Source organism: Carcharodon carcharias, chromosome 14 (genome assembly GCF_017639515.1).
Source record: "Carcharodon carcharias isolate sCarCar2 chromosome 14, sCarCar2.pri, whole genome shotgun sequence".
Lineage (NCBI taxonomy): Eukaryota > Metazoa > Chordata > Chondrichthyes > Lamniformes > Lamnidae > Carcharodon > Carcharodon carcharias.
In genome coordinates this window covers 21,361,749-21,387,224 of record NC_054480.1, presented here as the reverse complement: position 1 = coordinate 21,387,224, position 25,476 = coordinate 21,361,749, and the positions used below count along the sequence as shown (strand labels likewise).

The window sequence follows — 25,476 nt, the reverse complement described above, 5'->3', positions numbered from 1 at the left end:
TAAACTCCAATGGATACAGGCCCAACCTCTGCAACCTTTCCTCACACCAACCCGCACCAGAGACAGAACATATCTGGGCAATTTTCCACATTGTCGAGTTAATGTAGTTTTTGTAGCTGTACTGGGACAGCTTGGCGCTTCTAGTTCTGGAGCAAGCATCTAAAAGTATATAAGAAGAATAAGATTGGTGAAGGCAAATGTAGGCCCCTTACAGTCCGAAGCAGGAGAATTTAAAATAGACAACAAGGATATGGTAGAGCAATTCAGCAACTACTTTAGCTCTGTCTTCACGGAGGAAGACACAATTAACTTCCCAGAAGTACTAGGGAACCAAAAGTCTAATGAGAAGGAAGAATTGAAGGAAATTAGTATTACTGAAAAAAAACAGTGCTGGAGAAATTAATGGGACTGAAAGCTGATATATCCCCAGGGCCTATACATCAGGGTACAAAAGGAGGTGGCCATGGAAATAGTGGATGCGTTGGTTGTCATCTTCCAAAATTCTCTAGATTCTGGAACAGTCCTGGCAGATTGGAGCGTGACAAGTGTAACCCCACTATTTTAAAAAAGGAGGGAGGGTAAAGACGGGGAGTTACAGACGGTTAGCCTAACATCAGTGGTCGGGAAAATACTAGAGTCCATTATAAAGCATGTGATAACAGGACACTTAGAAAATATCAATGGGATTAGACAGAGTCAACATGGATTTATGAAAGGGAAATCATGTCTGACAAACCTACTGGAGTTTTTTTGAAGACGTAATTAGCAGAATGGATAAGGGAGAACCAGTGGATGTGGTGTATTTGGATTTTCAGAAAGCTTTTGATAAAGTCCTACATGCGGTTAGTGTGCAAAATTAAAGCACATGGGAATGGGGGTAATATATTAGCACGGATTGAGAATTGGTTAGCAGACAGGAAACAGAGAGTAGGAATAAATGGGTCTTTTTCAGAATGGCAGACAATGACTAGTGGGGTACTGCAGGGATCAGTGCTTGGGCCCCAGCTATTCATAGTATACATCAATGATTTGGATGAGGGAACCAAATGTAATATTTCCAAGTTTGCTGATGATGCAAAAATTGGTGGGAATGTGTTATGAGGAGGGTGTTAAGAGGCTTCAAGACAAATTAGACAAGTTGTGAGTGGGCAAAGACAGATGAAATATAATGTAGATAAGTGTGAAGTTATCCACTTTGGTAGGAAAAACAGAATGGCAGAGCTGCTGCAGGTGGCGGGGGAACCCAAAAGAGGGAAAAGCCACTTGATCCGGTCTTCACTGATCTACCTGTCACAAATGCATTTATACATGACAATATTAGTAGGATTGAGCATCACACAGTCCTGTGGGAAAAGTGGTCCTTTCTTCATGTTATGGATACCATGCATCATGTTGTGTGCCAATACCACTGTGCTAAACAGGATAGATTCAGAACAGATCAAGCAGTTATGGTAGAGCAGAAATGGTAATAGATTGGGACATATTGATGTGCAAAGGGACCTGGGTGTCCTTGTACACCAGTGACTGAAAGCAAGCATGCAGGTGCAGCAAGCAGTTAAGAAAGAAAATGGTATGTTGGCCTTCATTGTGAGAATGGGTGCAGGTGCAAGGATGCCTTACTGCAGCTATACAGGGCTTTGGTGAGACCACACCTAAAGTAGTGTGCTCAGTTTTGGTCTCCTTACTTAAGGAAGGATATACTTGCCATAGAGGGAGTGCAGCGAAGGTTCACAAGACTGATTCCTGGGATGGCATGATTGTCATATGAGGAGAGATTGGGCTGACCAGGCCTGTATTCACAGGAGCTTAGAAGAATGAGAGGGGATCTCATTGAAAGGTACAAAATTCTGACAGGACTGGACAGACTGGATAAAAATACAAAACTGCAGATGCTGGAAATCCAACACTGGATGCAGGGATGATGTTTCTTCTGGCTGGGGTGTTTAAAACAAGGTGTCACAATCTCAGGACATGGGGTAGGCTATTTAGGACTGAGATGAGGAGAAACTTTTTCATTCAGTGGGTGGTGAACCTGTGGAATTCTCTGCCACAGAGGGTTGTGGAGGCCATGTCACTGAATATATTAAAGAAGGAAATAGATTTCTAGAGTCTAAAGTCATTAAGGGGTATGGGGAGAGAGTGTGAGTATGGCATTGGGACAGCCATGATATTGAATGGTGGAGCAGGCTCGAAGGACCGAATGACCTACTCCTATTTTTCTATGTTTCTAAGTATTCGGTACTACTGCTGGGTTGCTGTCAGGGTCCATAACCTTTGCTGTATCCGGTGTCTTCACCGTTTCTTGCTATCACATGGAGTGACTTGTATTGTCTGAAGACTGGCATCTGTGATGCCGGGGAGCTCAGGATGAGGCTGAGATGGATCATCCATTTGGCACTTCTGGCTGAAGATGGCTGCAAATGCTCAGTTTTGTCTTTTGCACTGATGTGCTTTGTTTCTCCCATTATTGAAGATTGGGACGTTTGTGGAGCTGCCTCCTGTAGTTAGTTGTTTAATTGTCCACCACCATTTACAGCTGGACTGCAGAGCTTTGATCTGATCTTTTGGTCGTTGGATTGTTTATCTCTGTCACCTACACTCTGCTTTCATTGTTAGCATGCATGTGGTCCTGGGTTGTAGTTTCAGCAGGTCATAGAGTCATAGAGGTCTACAGCACAGAAAAAGGTCCTTTGGCCCATCAAGTCTGTGCCGGTTAAACAAGTACCTAACAATTCTGATCCCATTTTCCAGCACTAGGCCCATAGCCTTGTATGCCATGGCATTGCAAGTGCACATCCAAATACTTCTTAGATGTTATGAGGATTTCTGCCTCTACCACCCTTTCAGGCAGTGAGTTCCAGATTCCCACCACCCTCTGGGTGGACATCTCATTTTTGGTGCTGCTTCAGGCGTGCTCTCCTGCACTTATTGAACCTAGGTTGACCCCCTGGCTTGGTGGTAATGCTGCTGCTGATGGCTTGCAGCACCTCCAGTTTTTAACTGCTGGATCTGTTCTGAATCTATCCTGTTTAGCACAGTGGTATTGGCACACAACATGATGCATGGTATCCATAACATGAAGAAAGGACCACTTTTCCCACAGGACTGTGTGATGCTCAATCCTACTAATATTATCATGTATAAATGCATTTGTGACAGGTAGATCAGTGAAGACCGGATCAAGTGGCTTTTCCCTCTTTTGGGTTCCCCCGCCACCTGCAGCAGGCCCAGTCTGGCAGATTTCTTCTTCAGGACTTGGCCAACTCAGTCAGTGCATACTCTTGCTGATGGACGTTGATGTCCGCCACTCAGAGAACATTCTGTGCCCTTGTTACCCTCCATATTCCTTCCAAGTGATGTTCAACTTGGAGGGAGGGAGGAGTACTGATTCATCAGCTGAGGGAGCGTAATCAGCAGGACATTGCATTGCTTATGTTTGACCTGATGCCATGAGACTTCATGGGGGCTAGAATCAGTATTGAGGGCTCCAAGGGTCACTGTCTCCTGACTGTGTATACCACTGTGCCATCACCTCTGATAGATTTGTCCTGCCACCTGGCCAAGACGTATCCAAGCATGGTTGATGGAGGAATCTGGTACATTGGCTGAAAGGTACGATTTGGTGTATATGAGTATCAGGCTGTTGTTGACCAGTCTGCATTCTTCCAATATTGGCACAAGTCCCCAGATATTAGTAAGGAGGACTTTGCAGGGTCAGCTGGCCAGGATGTGCTGTTGTCGTTCCAAGTGCCTAAACAGGTGCCGGGTTTAATCTGGTTTTAATCTTATTCGCCTTTTCTGTAGTGCTTTGGTAGAATTGAATGGCTTACTAGGCAATTTCACAGGGCAGTTAACAGTCAAACATATTGCTATGGGTCTGAAGTCACATGTAGGCCATACCAGATAAGGATGGCAAATTTCCTCCCCTAAAGGACGTTTGTCAACCAGATGATTTTTATGCTGCTGAAATCTTTATACATGCTTTTGTGACCTCCAGACTAAACTTTTTCAGTGAACATTTTGCCAACCTCGTTTCCTTCGCCATCGATAAACTTAAGCTCATCCCAAACTCTACCATCCTACCATCATCAAACCCTGTGTTGCCCTGTGCAGGATGGCCTATTTTGGGTCCTGGTCTACCAAGTCCTTGATTTAGAAATTCTCATCCTTGTGTTCAAATTCTGCTATGACCTTGCTCCTGGTTATCTCTGTAATCCCCTGGAATCCTGCACAAACTATGCTTCACCAGCTCTGTCATCTTAGGCATTCTCACTTCCTGTGTTCTACAGTTGGCATCCATACCATCAGCTGTATTGATCCTAAGCTGTGAAATAACCTCCTTAAACCTCCACCTCTGTCTCTTGTTTTAAGTCTCTCCTTAAAACCTACCTCATTAACTAAGCTGTTAACCACCCATCCTAATATCTTCCTCCTTATGCTTCTGCAAAGAGCTGTAATGAGGTTTCCTGAGTTAAAGGCATAATGTAAATGTGAATTGTTGTAAATAATGTTTTATAGCTTAACTGGTAGTTTTTATGCATAGCCTAATAACGATGCCTATGGAGCAATAGAAAATACAAAACTATTGAGTTGGGTCCTGTCATCCCATTTGATGAATATTGTTCCTTTCTCTGTGTTTTATGTTTTTATGCTATGAATCAGTCAAAGAGCTACAAATTGACAAATATATTTTAATTGTTGATATCCCAACTTTGCATGTGCCGAACATAAAACATATAGGTATAAAATTACAACTCATGAAAATATTTATAGATATGCATATTTGCTGACAAAATTGCTATTCAGCAGCTTTATTACGTAAGTTAACTCCCTGTGTCACTTGGCTGTTATGTATACACAGATCAGGAAAATGGACTTCAAGTTACTGTGGTAGAAGAGGGATAAAACATTCAATGATAACCAAGCCTGCAACCACTTTACATTTGCTGACATAAAAAGTGTTGCTGGGAACCTGTCATGGTTCCAAAGGCCACAGGAAAGTGAGTTTCCAATGGCTTGAGAATCTGAATTGAAGGCTGTATGTGCAGTTTACAGTTTGTTTCCATTTGCAATGCTTTAAAAAAAGCTAAAGCTGCTATAGAACTTTTACTTGAGAGTAAATTCCTCTCCTTAGAGAAATGGTGCTTTTTCTCAGAATCTAAAGAGTGCTTGTATAAATGTTTGAGGATTGTACACATTGAAGAAAGCAATTCATTCATTCTATTCCCTGAAGAAAATGAAGCAACAAAATACAGAAGCCATGAGTTTCTTTAATGGAATATTACACAACTATTCAATGAGCCCTCGATTCTGTGATTGAAACCTTATACATTGGCCACTCATTTCCACGGCAGAATGTTACTACCCACTCATGTCTTCCCCATGTTTTCTCTCCTTCTGGAGGTGGTGCCTTTAAGTTAAAGTTGTTTATTGCATAGCGTTATGAGAATTTTACTAAATTTTAGGGCATTGAATTCTGGGATTTCTTCTTTCATATGAAAACTGTAACTGAGTGGGATTGATTAGTTTATATTCTTTTACTTATGAATTTATATTTACATTTTAGATTTCTTAAGCCTAGAGTATTAAATGAGATGGCAATTAACATATGTTGATTTACACTGGCATTCCCTCCTCTCCAATTTAAATGGCATTCTCTCCAGCAAAGCCTTCATTCATATGTTGTTATTCTGGTATGGCCATCATCTTTACCGCCTCAAGTCCAAGCGAGATGAGCTTGAGTATAAGTGGTCCACAATTGGTTTAGTCAGCCATTACTCTATTAGCCCTTGTTTGCTTCTGCTAAAACTGTCTGTTGCTGTATGATCACCCAAGGCGGCTAGGTTTTTTCCCTTACTACCATTTTCTTTCTCTGACATCTTCCCCTTCCTTCTTCATCTTGGGCAGAAGCTTCGGAATTTCTTTTTTTTACCAAAATAGAGACCATCCATTCAGCTGCCTCTGCTGTTTTTGTTCCCCCTTTCCCATCAAGCCAAGCTCCTTCAGTTGTCGTCCTCCTTTTGCCTGTACATCTTTCTCTCCCATGTCCCCTTTCTTATCTTCTCAAAGCTAATCTTATCCGTGAAAGTTATCTCTTGCTCCTTCAGCACAATTCTCACTGAGTTCCTAAATGTTCACCTACCCTTTTCTGGTCAACGTTCTAGCTAATAGTATGAGTGGTTCCCTCTTCTCAGGCACTTTTCCTCCTCTTCAAAACATCATCACCCCCATCAAAAATACTCCTGTTCTTGATAACTGCAACAAGTTTCCAATTTCCCTTTCTTTCAAAACTTCTTGAACATAGGAACAGGAGAAGGCCATTCAGCTGGTTGAGCCTGCTCTGCCACTCAATACTATCATGGCTAATCGAACACTTCAATGCCTTTTACCCACACCATACCCATAATGGTTTACATTATTGTTAATCAGAAATCTATCGGTCTCTACCTTAAACATACTCGATGACTGAGCCTCCATGGCCCTCTGGGGTAGAGAATTACAAAGATTCACAACCCTCGGAGTGAAGAAATTTCTCCTCATCTGTCGTAAATGGCTTCCCCCTTATTTTGAAATTGTGTCCCCTGGTTCTAGACTCCCCAACCAGGGGAAGCATCTTACCTGCATCTACCCTGTGTATTCCTTTAAGTATTTTGTAAGTTTTAATGGATCACCTCTCATTCTTCGAAACTCTAGAGAATACAGGTCCAGTTTGCCCAACCTCTCTTCATAAGACAGTCCCACCCCATCCTCGGATCAAGCCGGGTGAACCTTAGCTGCACTCCCTCTATGGTAATAAGATCCTTTGTGGTAAAAGGACCAAAACTGCACACAGTACTCTAGATGCAGTTTAACCAAGCTTCTATACAATTGAAGCAAGACTTCAGTACTCCTGTACTCAAATCGTCTTGCGATAAAGGCTAACATTCCATTAACCCGCCTAATTGCTTGTTGCACCTGCACGTTAGCTTTTAGTGACTTATGGACAAGGACACCCAGGTCCCTTTATACATCTACACTTTCTATCTCTTAGCATTTAGGAAATACTCTGCACATCTGTTCCTTTTAACAACAGATAACCTCATTTTTCCACATTATATTCCACCTGCCATGTTCCTACCCACTCTCTAAGTCTGTCCAAATCCTCCTGTCGCCACTTTACATCTTCCTCAAAATGCACATTCCCGCCTAGCTTTGTATCATTCGCGAACTTAGAAATATTACATTTGATTCCCACATCCAAATTATTGATATATATTGTGAACAGCTGGGGCCCAAGTGCTGATTCTTGTGGTACCCCACAGCCTGCCAACGTGAGAATGACCTGTTTATTCCTACTCTGTTTTTTGCCAGTTAGTCAACTCTTTATCCATGCCAGTATGTTGCCTCCTATCCCATGTGCTTTTATTTTTCTAATTAACCTCCTGTGGGGGACTTTATCAAAAGCCTTCTTGAAAATCCGAGTATACTATGTCCACCAACTCTTCTTTATCAATTTTGTTAGTAACATCCTCAAAAAAACTCCAAGAAGTTTGTCAAACATGTTTTCCCATTCGCAGATCCATTCTGACTATGCCCAATCAGATCATGAATATCCAAGTATCCATTTATCACATCCTTTATAATGGATTCTAGCATTTACCCTACCACTGATGTAAGGCTAACAGGCCTGTAGTTCCCTGTTTTCTCTCTGCCTCCCTTCTTAAATAGCTGGGTGACATTTGCTACCTTCCAATCTTCAGGAACCATTCCAGAATCTGTAGAATTTTGGAAAATGATCACCAATGCATCCACTACCTCTATAGCAACCTCTGGGATCTTTCTTATACTAAGTTCTTTCAACTCCTTATTCTCCCTAGTCCTTTGGATCTCAAAATCTGGGAGATTTCCTGTATTTTCCTCAGTGAAACAAAGTAATCATTTAGCTTCTCTGCCATTTCTCTATTCCCCATTATGAATTCTCCTGACTCTGCCTGTAACGGACCTACATTTGTCTTAGCCAAACACTTCCTTTTTACATACCTTTAGAAGCCTTTACAGTCTGTTTTTGTTTTTTGCTAGGTTGCATTCATATTCTATTCTTCCTTTCTTTACCAGTTTCTTGGTCTTTTGCTAATCCTCAGGCTTACTACTGTTTCTGGCAACTTTTCTTTTAATCTTATACAATTATTAACTTCCTTTGTCAGCCCTGGTTGACTGGCTTCTTTTAAGGGGTGGTGTGGTTTGCATCTTGAAGGAATGTATAGGTGCTATAAGCTACGTAATAGGCAATGGATAGCCTTCAAAGAACTATGTACAGTCAGATCTTTTAATGTATTTTCTTAGTCCACCTTAGCCAATTTGCCCCTCATGCCTTCATAATTTTCTTTATTCAACTTTAACACCCATGCTTCAGAGTGAATTATCTCACTTCCAAACATAATGTAAAATTCTATCATTTTGTGATCACTCATCCCAAGAGGTCTTTTTACAACAAGATTATTAATTAGCCCTTTTTCATTACATAATACTATATCTAAAATAGCCTGTTCTTTAGTCGGCTCCTCAACATACTGCTCTAGAAAACCATCCCTAACACACACCAGAAACTTGTCTTCCACAGCATTAGTGCTCAGTTGGTTTACCCAGTCTATATGCAGATTGAAGTCACCCATGATTACTGTATTGCCCATGCTGCATGCTTCTCTCTTCTCCTATTAATACCATGCTCCACATTACCACTACTGTTTGGTGGCCTATAAACAACTCCAACCAATGTCTGCTGCCCTTTGCTGTTTCTTAGCTCCGCCTAAACAGATTCCGCACATTGTTCTTCCAACCTGAGATCCTCCTTATTGATGCACTGACCCCATCCCTTATTATCAGTGCTACTCCACCTCCTTTCCCTTGTCTGTCCTTCCTAAATGCTGAATACCCTTGAATATTCAGTTCCCAGTCTTGGTCACCGTGCGGCTATGTTTCCGTAATGGCAATTATATTATACCCATTTACCTCTATTTGTGCCTTTAGATCATCTACCTTCTTGCAAATGCTGCACACATTCACTTAGAGTGCCCTTAACTTTGTCTTTTTGACATTCTGCATTCGAAGCATACTCAATGCTCTGCTTTGTTTCTCCTGCCTTCTGGTCTCACTACTATTTCCTGTTACCAGCTTAATTTTACTTCCAATTTGGGCTGCCCCTCAGGTTCCCATCCCCCTGACAAGCTAATTTAAACCCTCCCAACAGCACTAGCAAATCTTCCTGCGACTATATCAGTCCCAGCCCTGTTAAGATGTAACCCATCCAGCTTGTACAGGTCTGACTTGCCCCAGAACTGGTCCCAATGCCTCAGAAATCTGATGCCCTCTATCCTACACCAGTTCTCCAGCCATGTATTTAATTGATCCATCCTCCTATTCCTATGCTCACTAGCACGTGGCACAGGGAGTAACCCTGAGATTACTCCTCTTGAGGTCCTGCTTTTTAATTTCCTACCTAACTCCCTGAAATCTGCTTTCAGGACCTCATCCCTCTATGTCATTGGTACCAATGTGGACCACGACTTCTTGTTGATCCCCCTGCCACCAAAGGATGTCCTGCAGCCACTCCATGACATCCTTGACTCTGGCACCAGGAAGGCAACACACTGCCCTGGAGTCACGTTTCCTGCCGCAGAAACACCCACCTGACACCCTGACAATGGAATCCCCTATCACTATTGCCCTTCCATTCTTCTTCCTTCCCCCCCCCCTGTATGGCTGAGCCATCCATGGTGCCACAGGCTTGGCCCTGGCTGTGCTCCCCTGAAGAACCCAAAACTCCCAGAACTGGCGCTGCGGGATGAACTGAACGCTGGGTTAAGGCGCCCGATGCAGACGCTCATACAGTGTTATCTGGTAAAGCGAATGATTAGAGGTCTTGGGGCCAAAACGATCTCAACCTATTCTCAAACCATCGCCCTCATCAGCATCCAAAATGGAAAACTGATTAGCAAGCAAGATAGACTGAGGGGACTCCTGCCCCACCTGCCTGGTGGTCACCCATTCCCCCTCTGGCTGTATGCTTCTGACCTGTGGTGTGACTACCTCCCTAAATGTGCTATCCACTTAGTCCTCTGCCTTGCGGATGCACAACAATGACTCTAGCTGCAGTTCAAGTTCCGAAACCTGGAGCTCGATCTTGTGCAGCTGGTGACACTTCCTACAGATGTGTTTGTCAGGGAGAAGTGGTGCATCCACGATTTCACACATACCGCAGGATGTACACTCCACTTGGCCGAAGTGACTTAACGCCCGTAACATCAAAACTATTTATTACGCTTAGAGTAAGTAGAATGAATTAATTACTAGTAACTTAACTTTACTGCACTTACACTAACTTTATCTGACTTTGGTTTATTTTATTACTTTATTTTACTTTGACTTGATCTAACTTTACCTCCTGATTGCTGGTGTTCCTCATTGAAATCCAAGTAGCTACTTCTTTATAAATGATATGTTTTTGTAGTTTTGTTTAGTTTTCTAGCCTGCTTCCAGAAAAACTGTTACATCTGCTTCACCACCTCTCTTTTCTAGTTGAACATCCTGTTGTCTTCTAGTCTGTGCTCCTGTAGCTTTCTGTTTGAATATCTAATCAGATTCAGAAACGGCTATAATGCAGGTCAATGAAATTATTATCTGTGATTGTGTGTACATTATCTCTCCAGCACCTCTTTGAAGATTTTGATACAGTTAGGGCAAAGCTGTACCAATGATTTTAGCCCCATCCCTACAATGTCAACTCTTTGCCCTTTGCTGCGGCCCCCCCCCCTGAAGAACCATACTTGGGCACTTCCGCTTTGGCTATGGAGTCTGCTTCCATACAATGATTACACCCAGCTCTTCCACTTCACCACCTCTCTCAACCTCTTCAAAATCCATACTCTTAGCATTGACTCCAACCCATCCCTGGTCACCATCTTTGGCTGAACTAGACTGTTTGCAATTTTGTTGTCCTGTTCAATTTTCAACCCTATATCCAATCCATCTCAAAGAATGCTTGCTCAGATCTGTGCAGTATCACCCTCCTCCAACTTGCCTCAGTCCAGTTGCTGCTGAAGCCTTCATATGTTCCTTGGTCACCAGACTCTGAAACATGGCTCTTTAAAAATTCGAATTGATCCAGACATTTGCTTCATGTATCCTATCCTGCATGATCTTCTACTTGCTTATTTTGTTACTATACAAAAAAAAATCTCATTGGCTTCTGGTCACCCAATGCTTTAAATTTAAAATTCCCTTCCTTGTGTATAAATCCCTCCTGCACCTGCTTGTCCATTGTCCCTGATTTTGCTAATCTTTATTGCCCCACATTCTCAGCCTCATAGTAAAATTCTAATTTTCCTCTTTAGAACATCATCTTTGTGCTCATGAGGGGATGGGGTGATGAGGGCTGGTATTGGGAGATGAAGTGAAAGATGGCATATTTTCTCTCATTAACTTTCCTGGAAGAATCAGTGTCTTGCTGGGGTATATTCATGATCTTTCTGTTCCACGGACAGTGCTGGGATAGGATCATAATATCTCTTGCTAAGGGCTGAAATCCACTGGGAGGTTTTGGGTTTGGTGTCCACTCCATTCAATTTCTGTTCATGGCAGGGAATGGAACATTGAAATTTGGATTAGATTTCCTGTCCTTAGCACTTTCTATGCACTGAGGGGGGATTTGATTCCAGTAAACAGACTTTGTGATGGACAAGATCTGGGTTGAAAATTGAACAGTACAACAAAGTTGTAAACCGTCTAATTCAACCAAAGATAGTGGCCAAGGAGGGATTGTTGTCAGTGGTAAAGGTATGAAATTTGTGGCAGGGACTGAAGATGAGGGGCATCTGTCTTCCCAGCATTGAGCAGCAGGAAATTCCTGCTCATATGAGACTAGATGTCAGATAATAGCCTGATATCTTAAAGGCAATGAAGAGGTTGAGAGAGATGGTGAAGTAGAATAACTGGGTGTAATCATCGTACATATGGAAGCAGACTCCATATCAGCAGAGGAAGTGTCCCAGTATGGTTTAATTATCGCTTTAGCTTCTGTCTTTATTTCATGGGATACATTATATTTTGTGTGGTGCTATATTTCTGCTTGGTGTTGGGTTGGGTGGTGGTAAGGATCACTAATGTTATAGATTAGGACTGTTTGCATGGCACCCTGTCTTTTCCCTGGAAATACCAGTGTACTTGTCTATCCAATGCGCAGTGTTACTGCTTAATTTCCCTTTAATATTTGGTAGAGGTTTTTAGGTCATCGATTTCTTATCATGATGTATGTGCATTTGCTGCTTAAAGGAAGGGGAGAGTCGATCTAGATACTTGTCTTGACACTTCTGCATGTGCAGTATACATTCTTTCACCCTGCTTATTAGTTCAGCTGTTCAATACTTGTTCAAGATGCAATAGATCCAAGGTTGTGTTCAGTCATGCATTTTGCCAGATTTGAATGTTACTCACATTCTCTTTATAAAGATTTTCTTTATAAAATTAGTAGACTGCCTCTAACATATGTGCATTTGCTTTTATAAAATTCTTTGTCCAGATAATGTGCCTGTCACATTCAGACGGCACAGGTTGTTTTATAGTACTGTAATTCAGTTTGTCTGTTTCTGGGAGGTTGTAACCATGATTTTTTTTTCCTTTAGAGAAAGGAGCACTGGTTGATTATTAAGGGACCAGTTAGTGCCTTAATAGTTAGTGCACGTAATATTCGGCTATCCATTGTTCTTGATCACTTCAAGTATGTTCTTTTCACACAGCCACCTACAAGTGCAACACCTTTGCAACCCTGAGACAAGTCACTGTTTTTAGTACTTTACCAGTTGACAGTGCACATTTGTAATTGCAATTTTTTCAGCACAGCAGATTTAGAAGGTGGTGGATAATGGAATTGGTGGATAATGGAGTTAATGTGGTAGAGTGAAAGGGGAGGCAAAGGAGAAGGCAAATTGGAGGTGAAAGTGAGGGAGGAGAAGGGGAACAGGAGGGGAAAAACCAGAAAAGGGTAAAAATATTGAGGGGAGCTGGAGGAGGAAAGGACAGGAATGAGGAGTACCAATCAACAGGGGAAGAGTATTGAGGCATGAGAGGAGAAAAATACAGCAATTGAAGGAAGGGCTGGGGAACTCGGTAATGCAGTGGGGAGCTTACTCTGAAAGGGAGAATGAAAATGGATAAGAATATCCAATGGGGGAGTATTTCAGCAGCAGGGACAGGGAAAAGGACTGCCAGCCAGCAGGTGGATTGGAATAGGAAATGCAGTGAGTGGGGAGGAGATGGAACTGGAAGGGAAAATGCAGCTCATTACGAATGACTATCACTTTTGAGTGTGTTCTGGTGGAATGAGTAATTCACAATTTGGTGCTGATTAGAAGTGGGGGAAGGAATCCATTAATCAGATCAGTTGGGGGAATACTTATGTATTAATGAGTGTTTATATTTCCCATTTTAATCTGTTAATCATTTTAATCAGATTCGGGAACTTCCATTAGGGTTTCAGACCGCTTGGACTGCCTTTCAGCCATTTTCCTCAGGTATTTGAGATTTCTCCATTGCTATCTCTTCTTGTGAGGTGTGAAGAAGTCTTTTTTTGCTGTGGTTGATGGATATTGGGTCCTATGTGTTTACATGGTTAAATGTCAAATATTTACTTAACATTTGGTTCTATCCTACATCAACTTAGTGCTACTTTCTGCTCAGCTGTTCACATGTCTTTGTGACGCTTAATTCATTTGTATGTCTTTACTTGGAATCTGCCCATTACTCTCTTACTTTTAATCCTAATTAGAAGTATGTTGCTTTATGCCTTTAACTGTTGGCTTTCAATGCTTTGTTGACTTCTCTACTTCATTTGGTTGTTCTATTCTGGAAAGCCAGTTGGTGACGGAACCAATCTTTCCTCAGTCTTGTTACCGAGTAAAACATTATAAGCATATACCTCTTAACTCCTCTCCACCACAATTTCAAGAAGTGTCTCCTTATATGTATTCAAGCGAAATCCCAATTAATGCCCTCCACCTGCATATAATTTACACACAATTGATTTGCAATTAACATCAGTTTTCTGCTTTGTTCCACTTTCAGCATTTAATGAATTGAATTCCTTTAGTCATTCGCAGTTGCACTTCTCACAATGTTTTTGCATTGCATTTCAATTTAAAGGATTATGGTATTGTACTTGGATATTTTTCTTATCATTACTGTTGCCTTAGATCTTGTATTCCATAGCCACTGGTCATATCTTGGGATGAATGTGTATGATTTATTTAGAGATCGATTTGAGATGTCGCATAGCGTTATGTGGTACCCTGTTATTTTGTTTTTAAATTGTCTCTAAATTGTAAATTGACCATGCCACCTTCTGGTTCAGTACTTGTAGAATACTGAGACAAATCACCTTTCTAAATATGTAATAGATGAGTACAAAAATTGCTCAGTCTAGAAATGGCATTTTGTTGTGTGTGGAAAAACAATCTTATAAAGAAAGTCAGTGACCTGAAGTCTGACATTTACAACTGATCGCTAAGTGATATCAACTGCGGTTTTGCACAGCTACAATTATCTGGATTTCTAATGGGAATACTTAAGTGATATTAAGAAGGCAGCTCATCTGTGCTTTACACTGCAGACGATTATATATTGCAACCAGGGAACATTTACAGTTTTAAGAATCAAAATATCTTGTAAACCTTGTGGTATTTGATTTGAGAGCAGCATTGAAGAGGCTCAGAAGTAGGTTGCTTGCTCATGCACTTAACTGATGAACAGCAAGTGGCTTTGGGGCACAGCAAAACAGAACGATAATAACATTTTAAGATGAAAAATTATTCTTGCTAAGGTGTGTTGGAGAATAAAAATTTTGGTGTTGTGGCCCCTGCCACAAAATCCGCTCCCAAGTCGTTGATTCAATTGCCCCCATTCGTTACTCTCGCAGGCTGAATTAGATGGTTTATAATCTCGGTCTTCTATTTGACCTTGAGCTGAGCTTCTCACTCCATGTGCTCTTATCACAAAAACAACTACTTTTGTCTTTCACCCACAGTTGTTACTTCCATACTCAACTATTCCAATGCTCTCCTGGCCAGCCTCCCATCTTCCACCTTTTATAAAATTAAGCTCGTCCAACACTCTGCTTGCATCCTGACTCACATCAGATCCCATCCATCCATAACTCCTGTGTTCACTGATCTTCATTGGCTTTGGGTCCACCAATTCTTGGATTTTAACATCCTCGTCTTAGTGTTCCAATCCCTTCTACCTCAGTAATCTGCTCCAGTTCTACAAACCTCCTAAGAACTCTCGAGCTCCTCTAGTTCTGGTAACCTGTGCTTATTTAGACTGTCCATTGGTATCTGTGCATTCAACTCTTTAAGCCCTAAGTTTTGGGACATAATCCCTTCCACCTCTCCACACCTGTAAGATGTTTCTTAAAACCTACTTCAAAGTAAGCTTTTGGTCATCTATTTTTGCTTTGATGTCAGTTTGTATTTGGTAATGCACCTGTGAAGAGCTTTGGGATATATTCTATGTTAAAGGTGCTATGCAAATGCAAATTTTTATTGTTGTTTACAGATGTCTTCTCTGTCAGTAGTGTTTATAGTTTTATCAACAATTTAAATGTTTAAATTTAAAGTGAATAACTACTTTTAAGTTTGGAATGAAGTTTTGATGTCCCTCGCAATCTGTTTTAATAGAAGCCCCCAAGTTAACCTCCATTTGCAACATATAAATATTATTAACATGTATTATGTATATAAATAATTGTTACCATAGAGTTGAAAAAAAATTAGCACTGCAGTAATTATGATTTTGAGTCTGATTGATACAGGTCGTTAATGCAGCATTTTTAATTAGTGGTTTGCATGAAGAACCTGTGGTTATTTTTCCGAGCCATGCTGTTCTTTTATACTGTGCTGTAAAAGCCATGCTGCTACCCCACATCTGCCATGTTTAGTGTTAGTGTTTATAATGTAAGGAGCAGTAATTAAAGTTCCATGACCTTATTTTGTATAAATGGCTTTGGAATTAAAACATTAAATCTGAATTACAGTTATTAATGTTCAGCTAATTAGGTGTCTAATAAGCAGAAAATAACATCCTAATGGTCAAATTAAAACGTTAATTTTTTTCTAAACTAAGGTGTTCTAATTAGAAATTACATTGGGGATTGAAGACCTGTGTGAAGTCTTTTCTTTCACTTTTAGAGACTGGTTGAGATCCAATCTAAAAGGGGGAGATTGATTAGTCAGAAGTTTTTTTTTGAAATTGCATTTTATAGCTAGATGATGCTGTGTGTCAGTACCAAGCTTAGAAGACTGATGTTCAGATCCTGTTCTCAGCTGGCTGTTAGGCTTGGGAGTTCTTCCTCAGATGAAAGGATGCCCATTACCATCAAGACGTCAATTGACACTGGTTTTTTGCTGTTGGCATATCACCACATTGCACGAAACATGAAAGCGACTAATGTGGAATAATTCTTTACTATGGATAAATAATTCACTAAATCCCTGTATACTATTTGTGGAGCTGCATATTTTGTAAAGATAATATTAGCTTATATTGCCAAAGTTACTTTAATCAGATTTTTTATTTCAATTGTTAAATGTAAATTTTTAGTTTATCTTTAAACCTTGTGCCATCTTGGGCACAAGCCTCTGACCATTACTATTTTGAACTGGCAACCAGAAATTGAACGAGGGAAGTACATGGTAGCTTCTTGCCCTGTTTCCTTCTATAGCAACCTGCTTGGTCTTCTCTCAGTATCTCCTTGGTTGGTACAAGGGAGATTGGAACTTGCCAAATGGGGAATTATGAGCACAAAACCTGTATCCCATCATTGCATTGCGTAGTGATTTAGAGCAGCAGTGCAATGCCTTGGTAATTCTTTAAAAAAATTCTACTGCCAAGTGGGGAGTGATCTCATGACAGCATAAATGGACTAGGCAGCATAATCAACAGAAGAATAAAAAGAACTGAGCCTTGATAACAGCTGTAATTCCTAGACTGCTTGCTAAACCAGAGAGGGAGAGAGACACCATGCTAAGAAAGCCTGTGATTTAAGCTCTATTAACTCATAGCTAACTGAATGAGTAACAACCAAATGTAGTTCGCACCACGTTATAACTATTACTTTTAACTATTTCCCTGCTGAACTCATATCTTTCTGTAGAATTAGCGTGACTATTAACCCGTGCTTTAAGTGTTAAAACTGACTATTTTAAGGGTTTTATTAATTTCTTATCAAGTGGATTGAGTATTCAATATAGATAATAGTACTTTAGCTATTCTTTTCACGTGTATTCTTTTAATTTTAATCTTTGGGAATTGGTGTCTTGCAAATCTGTTGTCCATTGCTAAGCATAATACTTTATATCCAGGTAAAACTTTGTTTGTGAGGGCATAAACACTGGAAGAGATTGCAAATATAGGGTAGGGCAAGGCCAGAAAGGATTTTAACAGAGGAAGAATTTTGAAACTAATAAATTTGATGACAGGGAACCAGTGTAGGTGAGTGAACAGAGAGGTGGCAGGTAAGTGAGATTTGAGACGGAACAGATATTTCTAGAAGAGTTTTGAGGTTTCTAGAAGATGGGTTCTGAGGTGACTAAGGCATATATAAGGGTTTCAGTATTGGAGAGCGTCAAGGAGAGGAGCTGGTAGGCAGTGTTGTAGAGGCTGAAGTAGGTGCAGTTGATAATGGAAAGAAGGTAGGGTAGCTCAGGGTTGAACAAGACATAGATTACAACTTTCAGAAAGCAAAATACTGTGGATGTTGGAAATCTCAAACAAGCAGAAAATACTGGAACTGTTCAGGCAGAATCTGTGGAGGGAATAGGCAAATTGAACTTCCAGATGTGGATATTTTCACTGGAATTGTTTGATTGAATCCCAACCATGTTCTAATGCTCAATGACAAGGAAGCAAAGCTTGCTTTGAGGGCTGAACTGGAGGAGGTTATGACTCACTTGGCACTTGCTGTTGGGCAAGCAGTGACAGTATAACAGTAGTCAAAAGATAGAGCTGGCTATTACAAGCTTGCGTGTGCAAGCTGACCATATCATGTATTTCTGTTATTTAGTGTTTGCGATTGGAAATATTTTGTGGTTATTTGCCAATTGTTCTATTAAATGTACTGCTAGAAGCCAACCATCTCTACATATCAAGGCTCGATTTGGAGGGCAAAGCATAATTAATTACCAAGGAATCTGAAAAGGAGTGGCGAGGCAGGTCTGGAATCTGCTGGTTTGAAAATGAACTTAACTACCCATTGCCCAACAATCCATGTATTGTCATGATCATAACTTTTCAATATGATTTTGAAACCTGAAACATATTAAGAACACAAATAAAAGTCAAGGATGTGAAAAGGTCATTCAACCCATTCAGCTGCTTCTCATATTTCAATTTATTCAACCCAACATCCAACTACCTCTCTGTCCTTAGATACTGTTGATTCCCTTACATTGCTGACAGATTATGCAAAATATTTATTACCCTCAAGATTTACATTTACCCTTACATTCAAGATTTGCTTTTAATTTATTTTCAATAGTTTAAATTTATGTTTTACTGACTTAATTGACAGAACAGTATCCTGGTTCACATTATCATAACAATACTTGCTTCTGTAATGTAATCCCTTGTCCTTTATGGATGGTGGTGTTTAAAATTTTCTAATCTAGTCCATTCCTTCTACTCTTGTGATCATTGTTACTGCCCTTTTCACCCTTTCAAATGCATTTATTCCCCATTTGAAGTGTGGCAACTGGAATAGCATACAGTATGTGAAGAGCAGTCTGATTAAGATGCAATATAAAGTTTCAGCATAACTTCTGTATTCTTCTGTGCCACTGATCTGGTTGTGTGTCCAAACATTCTGCTTTCTTATTTAATGACTTCTCCATGCCCAATTTTAACTTTCAGGTGGTAGGCCTAAGCCATTCTGAGGCCCAATAGCAGGCTGCTTGCTGCAGATAGTAGGGTAGAGGAGGTGGGAGTGGAGGGCAATCTTAGAGTGGGGGGATGGTGGGGCAGCATCGCCCCACTTGATTCTTGTGGAACCTAAAGGACTCCATTGTCTTTACATTGTAAGTGAGAAACCTGTTATCATTCCCAGGTCTCTTTCGGAGTCTCTCTTTGTTGTATATTACTGTAACTCTGTTTTCCAATGTGTAAAGCTTCACATTTGTCAATATTTAACTTACCATTTACTGGTATAGATGTAAAACCGATCTCAATCCTTCTACAAAACGATAACTGTATTCCTGTTCATGTTGCACTCCATTTTAGTAATGTTTCCAAAAATAACACACTTAAAATCAGTTGCTTTATCCAGGAAATCTGTGTAAATAAGACATATCAAAGGTCCAAGCGCTGACCTCTGTAATACTCAACATTATCACATCTGTTCTGGCCTAACCGTATGCCTCTCATTGTATGCTTGCCTATTTATTTGATCAGAGTTCTTATTAAGTCACATAGTTCTACTTTGAATTACTATGTAGCCTTTGATGTAGGCCTTTATTTTAGCTTTTAGGAAACTTTTAATAAACTACATCATAGCCTCTTTCAGTATCTGTAACTAGTAACATTTTCAAAGAAACTGAGGTCAGTCGAACAAGAACTTTTTCTCCTAACTTCATGCTGTTACTTATTAAGCTATTATTATACAAGCGCCCAAGTTACTTATTAAGCTATTGCTACACAGTTATGTCTCCAATCTACACCATCATATAGTTTCTATTATTTTACCCAGTTACGTAAAGCTTAGTGGGTCTATGCCGAAGCTGTCAAATTATTGAATATCCAATTGTCACATATACATAGGATTAACTCAGTTTGTATATAAGATAATTACTGCACTAAACGTTTTCCTTTGTACTAAAACATTTTTTAAAATTAAGGTCTATATGTTAATAATTATGAACCTGAAAATAAAATTTGAGAATGGCTGCAATCATATTGAACAAATTATTTCAAGTTGGCTAGATGAGACATTTGAATGATCTTTTGTTTTTGTTTTAGTTGCTTTACTCCAATGTATCTACCAGTGCTACAGAGGGAAAAAAAACTTTAAAAAAAATCAACTTCCGCCCCTTGAGAACAGGAAGTTCTGCTTAACCATCACAGGGTTCCCTCCCAAACAACCAAGCAGCAAAATGGGGGTGGGGGGGGGGGGGAAGCAACTGTTTCCAGCTAAACGGAAAAATTATTCTTAACTAACCAGCAGTAGTTTAGATTTTATGAAAATTTGGTTGGATGCTATACTTGCTACCTGTAGGAATAATAATGAGTGACTGTGCAAGGTTTTTTTTTCCCCTTTCTGATATATATTTTTATCGACATATGTATTTAAATATTTTTATATTTATAAATATATTTTATATAATATGGTGCCACTGGAGACTACATCAAGAGAGCTGATGCTGACTTGTTACTGACCTTGGGGGTTTCCGGAAATAAAGATAGATTGTGCACAGGCACAGGTTTCTTGAAGCCAAATGCTACTTTACTAATCCTACTCCAGCAGCACCAGACGGATATTTATTGCTTTGAACTTCTGTATATAAGAAAAAGGTGTCAAGATGATGACACTGAAAGGACGATAACTTTGGAAGGGCAAGTCTTTATAAAGCTTTGTGGATTACTTGGCTTGATGGAAAATATTGAGGAGGAACTTCAAAAACTGTTGTGCTCTTGCAAGATCAGAAGTCTGACTTCAGTGTTTTTGTGCAACCCTAGCCAGAGTCTTGCATAAGGCCTGGCAAGGTATCTATTCGTTTTGGAGAGTATATCATGATATGGTAGAGTCCATCTTCATCCAATTCATGGGTGGGTGTGGCTTTGATTTATTCCAATTGTTTTCCCCTTGTGATTCGCCATCTAATCCTCTGTGGTGGAATTTGTTTTCATAGAATCGTAGAATGGTTACAGCACAGAAAGAGGCCATTTGCTTACTTGTATCCGTGCTGGCTCTGAAGAACTTACCTAGTGGCACTCTCTTGCCTTTTCCCTGTAGCCCTTTATAAAAAATCTTAAGATAATTGTGCAATTCTCAAAGTTCATGACTCTTAAAGTTCATGATTTATGCAGGCAATTTAAACATGGAAAATTGTGTTCACCTTTCCCACATGAATTCTATGTGTTAAACACATACTGTGAATTGTGACTGTTGGCAACCTTGGAACAGTGAAAATTATTTTGACTTTGGCACTTTATGTTTTGAATTGGCTATCTTCAGTGGCTCCTTATTGAGTATTTTCCAAGTGTGCATCAGCATTGTAAGTTTAGTGTTGGTTTGAAGTGATTTTCGCATTACACCAAAGCCAGACTTGAATAGTTTAAATTGGCTGTTAAGGTCTGAATTGACTCCTGAAGGAACGCAATGTGATCTTTCCCTAATCCCTAGGGAGTCTCACTATCCTTGGTGTCAGGTTGAACTCTGACCATGAATTGAGCCCACATTTAAATAGCCAGAATCCCAATGCAACCGTACAGGCTGAAATTTGTTTACATTTTTGCATTCTTTGTACATATGTATTTGCACAATGAGGTTCGATTAGTTCCAGTATTAAATCAGCCTGCAATGCACATTTCATATATCATCTGTCAGAGTTGTTTATGCAAATCGGTAAGAACTGGAACAAAGTAACTGTGTCATCTTTAATGTCAACCAACAATTTCTTTCAAAATTGAAAGGAAATGAGGGTCACGTGCAGGACAAATGGAAAATGACGCACTTAAAGCTCTCTGCAGAGGTGGCACAAAGTGAAAGCATAAGCCCGAGTTATTTTGTGGCCATGGTTAAGCTTGGCAGTCTTAGTTTTTGATTAAAATTAATCAAGTTGGTACATTAGATACCCCACTTTTTTGGTACTTGCATAATCTGACATAAAACTATTGATATATGTTTTTGGAATTTTTTTAAAACTTGTTAATTTGCTGTTGGATAAGAGATTCTTCTCATCAGTGACTGCTTCTAAAGAAGGACTGTATCTGAGTTGAGTCCTTACCTCTTCAATTTTGTTTCACAGTCGCTGATATGTGTTCAAGATGAGTGGACCTGGAGAAAACGCACTGGATCCAGTGAATTCTGATTCAAGGAAACGAAAACTTTCATCCTTCGATGCTCAGGGATCAAGGTATATAAAGAGCTGTAATTAACATATCTTTTGAATCTGATCTGATTTAAGTGTCAGTGACAGTATTATAGTTAGGGTTGCCAACCCTCCAAGATTGGCCTGGAGTCTCCAGGAATTGAAGATCAATCTGCAGAACGCTACTGTGTGTAATCCTGGAGAAAACCATTGGGACATTTTTTAAAAAAAAAAAGATTTTTTTGACTTTGAACATTTCTCTCTATCAGGTATAAAAATATTAAAACTGGTGGGGGAGGGGGTGACTGTTTGTTTGGCTGACAATCAAGCATCATCCAATTGTGTAATGAGTTTTTGTTTTCCAATTGGCATAAGAAAGCAGTGCATCACAAAGATGGGTATTTTGGTTGAATAATGGCTCGAGTTTGGGGGCAAGTCATGTGATGAAACCTCCAGGAATACATTTAATCACAGTTGACGACACTAATTATAATTCGGGCAGCAAAATGTCAATTTTCCTTCCTTCCTCCTCCCCCCACTCCATTGAAGAAACCAATTATTGCAAAATAATGGTTTCACTATTTGTGGCCATCTGCAGAGAGTTTTAGAAGAAAGATGGTACAGGCACCAGGGGTCCCATTTGAGGATCACCTGTAACTGTGATGTGAGTGGTTCAGTTTGGAGAAAGGATTTGACTCAATTCTCCTTCCTTTTCTACTTTTTCCACTTTGGGGAAATTGGCTCTTGGATTACCCCAGGCTTTTCACAAAAAAACATTTTTAATGTTGTGTCCAGAGTGTCACCACTTCTGAGTAAGCTGATTTTAAACAATTAATAAGTGTTTTTAAAAAACCATACAGAACAATTTACCAGTTACACTGGTGCATTGTAGTCAGCTTTTCCTTCAGTTTCTTATTACATACGCTGGAACTATTTAAGGATGTATTTTGTTTTTGTATCATCAATTACCAGATGATTTCCTTGGGAATTATCACTGGTGTAAGCGATATCTCTCCAGACAAGGTCCCATGGCAATGTTGGGTTGATAGGAGGAAAAAATGGTTATGGACTCTTGATTTGAATTTCTCCACTGTCCAAAATATTCATTGACTCAGCTGCTGTGTGAATTTTCACACAAATAAAGCAAAAAAAATAGTCTTATGCAAGTATTTTGAACGTGCTCAGCTGTATAAGTGGAACTTGCCATAACCTGGACTAACCTGTTCAGCACTAAGTCTTGGCACAAACAGTTATTGTTTTGAACTGCATCAAACATTTCTGAGGCGCTAGAGACTTTCTGGCTTATTTCCTAGCTAGCAAAGCACTGTTTTCCAGTCAATTATTAGAATAAATTTTATGTTTAAGGTTTTTCCTCTTCCTTGCTTAAATTCAGAGGTCTGTATCTAATTGAAGCCATTAATGTGCTGCCACCTGTGGGAAGTTCTGCAATACTACATAATTATTTTTGTTCTATAAATTAAAAACATTGGTCAGAATTTCCTGGAAGTCTTGATTGGTGACGTGTGTTGTAAGTTACGGCACTTCACATCAATCTTTCCATTGCGAACTTGCACTGAAATTTCCTGGAAAAGTTGTTTAATGCACCATAGTGAGCATAACGTGGGATCAGAAACGACAAGCCAATATCTCATGTTCATCTGTGAACTAATTAACCAGATCAATATTGGCATGATCTGAATTTCAAATCTTTTCACTGTGCTAAACATGATCCTTTGCAGGAAATTATTTGAGTTTTGGATGCATTTAACTGCTAATTTCAATTTTCAAGAGCATTGTAAATTAGATGTTTTTTTTCTTGTTACTTAGACGATGACAATAATTGAAGCTACTTGAAGCATCTCAGATTAAACAAACCCTCAATTGTATCAACAACATGTCTAGCGCTTAAACCCAATTCACAATGCCGATGTATGTTAGTGGGCTTTTGATGATCCATGGGGTCATTTTAATCATTCTCCACTCCTTTAGAATGTTGAATCAATCTTACTGGCATTTGGTCAATTCTGAATTTCTTCTCTGAATTCTCTTGAATTTTACCAAACTTTGTTAAGCCTCTGTCAATACTTTGCTCCTCTGATAGTTGCCGGAGCTGACTGTTCTTTGCCAGCTGGGAGCTGGGCTTTTCCTTAGCTAGCCTGTGATTGTTGCAGACTCGACTTTCTTACTTGCCTTACTCCACTGCTGTTTCCTGGTTCTTAGATAATAGATTTATCTCCTGTGCTCTGTGGCCACTTTCTAAGGCCCCTCCATGCCTTGCCTGTATCTCCATCCTGTTGACATAGCTCAGATTTCTCGTGTTCACCTGTATGAACACCTTGCCTAATACTCCAAAGTTTATTATTCCTATCTATTCTTTCAAACTATGCTGTTATTTCTTTACTTTTCTTGTTCTCACCTGGCTATGGCATCTTTCATCTCCCTTTTCTCGGGTACCACACCTCCCATGACCCACCATTACACCATAGCTTACACTTACCAAAGGGCCAAATCTTGAAACTCTGCTTCCTTCCCTCCCAACCCCTCAAATCAGCTCACAGTTTCTCCCTTCATGTCTTATATCTTGCTGGACCCAACATGGAACAAGTAGGTTCTCCAGAGCAGCAAGTCAATCTGCCCCAATCTCCACAACAGTTACCTCACCCTGCACAACCTCAGATGTTAATCCCTCTGGTCTCTTTGGCATCCTACTCACTTGTTCCAAGACCGTTTGTGTGACCTAGCCAACAGATCAACAAGCATTCTTGGCCATATTTGAAAGGAACCTGAATCAGAGATGTTGAAGTTGGGCCTCCAGCAATCTATTGCTAATTCGGATGTAAAATGTTGAGAGGTACAGGAGCCATCTGCCTTGAGGTACATTTTGATGTGCCTTGTTTAAAAATTTTTTTGATTGGCACTGGCTCCTCCAACTATCTGAAATTTGGAACTTGGTACAATTGAGATTATTAAACCATTGTCAATCCAGAATGTTCGTATGCTAACATGGTCCACCAGTGGAGTTTGTCTGTTTAATTTATTGATGTTGCAATAAATAGATAAGTACAAGTTCTAACTACAATACCAAAGTGAATGTCACAACAATTTAAGGCATTACTGTTTTACTTAATACATTGAAAATACTTCACTGCTACATATACTCTCTTCTCCAAGAAATATAAAGATAAATTTACCAATTCTCCATTCTCAGCCCTGTTTGAAAGAAGCTTGGGTTGGCGATAAGCCTACCTTACTATAGTGTCAATTTTTTGTCCCTGAAGGGACAGCAGAACAATGTGGTACAATAAATGTACTCAAGTGTACTGCGGAATCTCATGCTGACAAACCCTCTCAATTGACTACTTTCTTTAAA

The 25,476-nt window shown here is 39.9% G+C and overlaps 1 protein-coding gene across 12 annotated transcripts in view; it reads left to right on the top strand.

The window, feature by feature from the left end:
- LOC121286839 (nuclear receptor coactivator 3-like) overlaps positions 1–25,476 on the top strand; it is a 268,327-nt gene that overhangs the window by 194,891 nt on the left and 47,960 nt on the right. For 7 of the 12 annotated variants that reach the window (XM_041203942.1, XM_041203932.1, XM_041203937.1 and 4 more), the window contains 3 exons: positions 4,862–5,000; positions 13,484–13,544; positions 22,044–22,151. In XM_041203942.1, the coding sequence (XP_041059876.1) occupies positions 22,063–22,151 (89 nt within the window). In that variant the 5' untranslated portion in view covers positions 4,862–5,000; positions 13,484–13,544; positions 22,044–22,062. Of the gene's footprint in view, positions 1–4,861; positions 5,001–13,483; positions 13,545–22,043; positions 22,152–25,476 lie in introns of those variants that run through there. The other 5 variants (XM_041203940.1, XM_041203939.1, XM_041203933.1 and 2 more) reach the window with 3 other exon arrangements.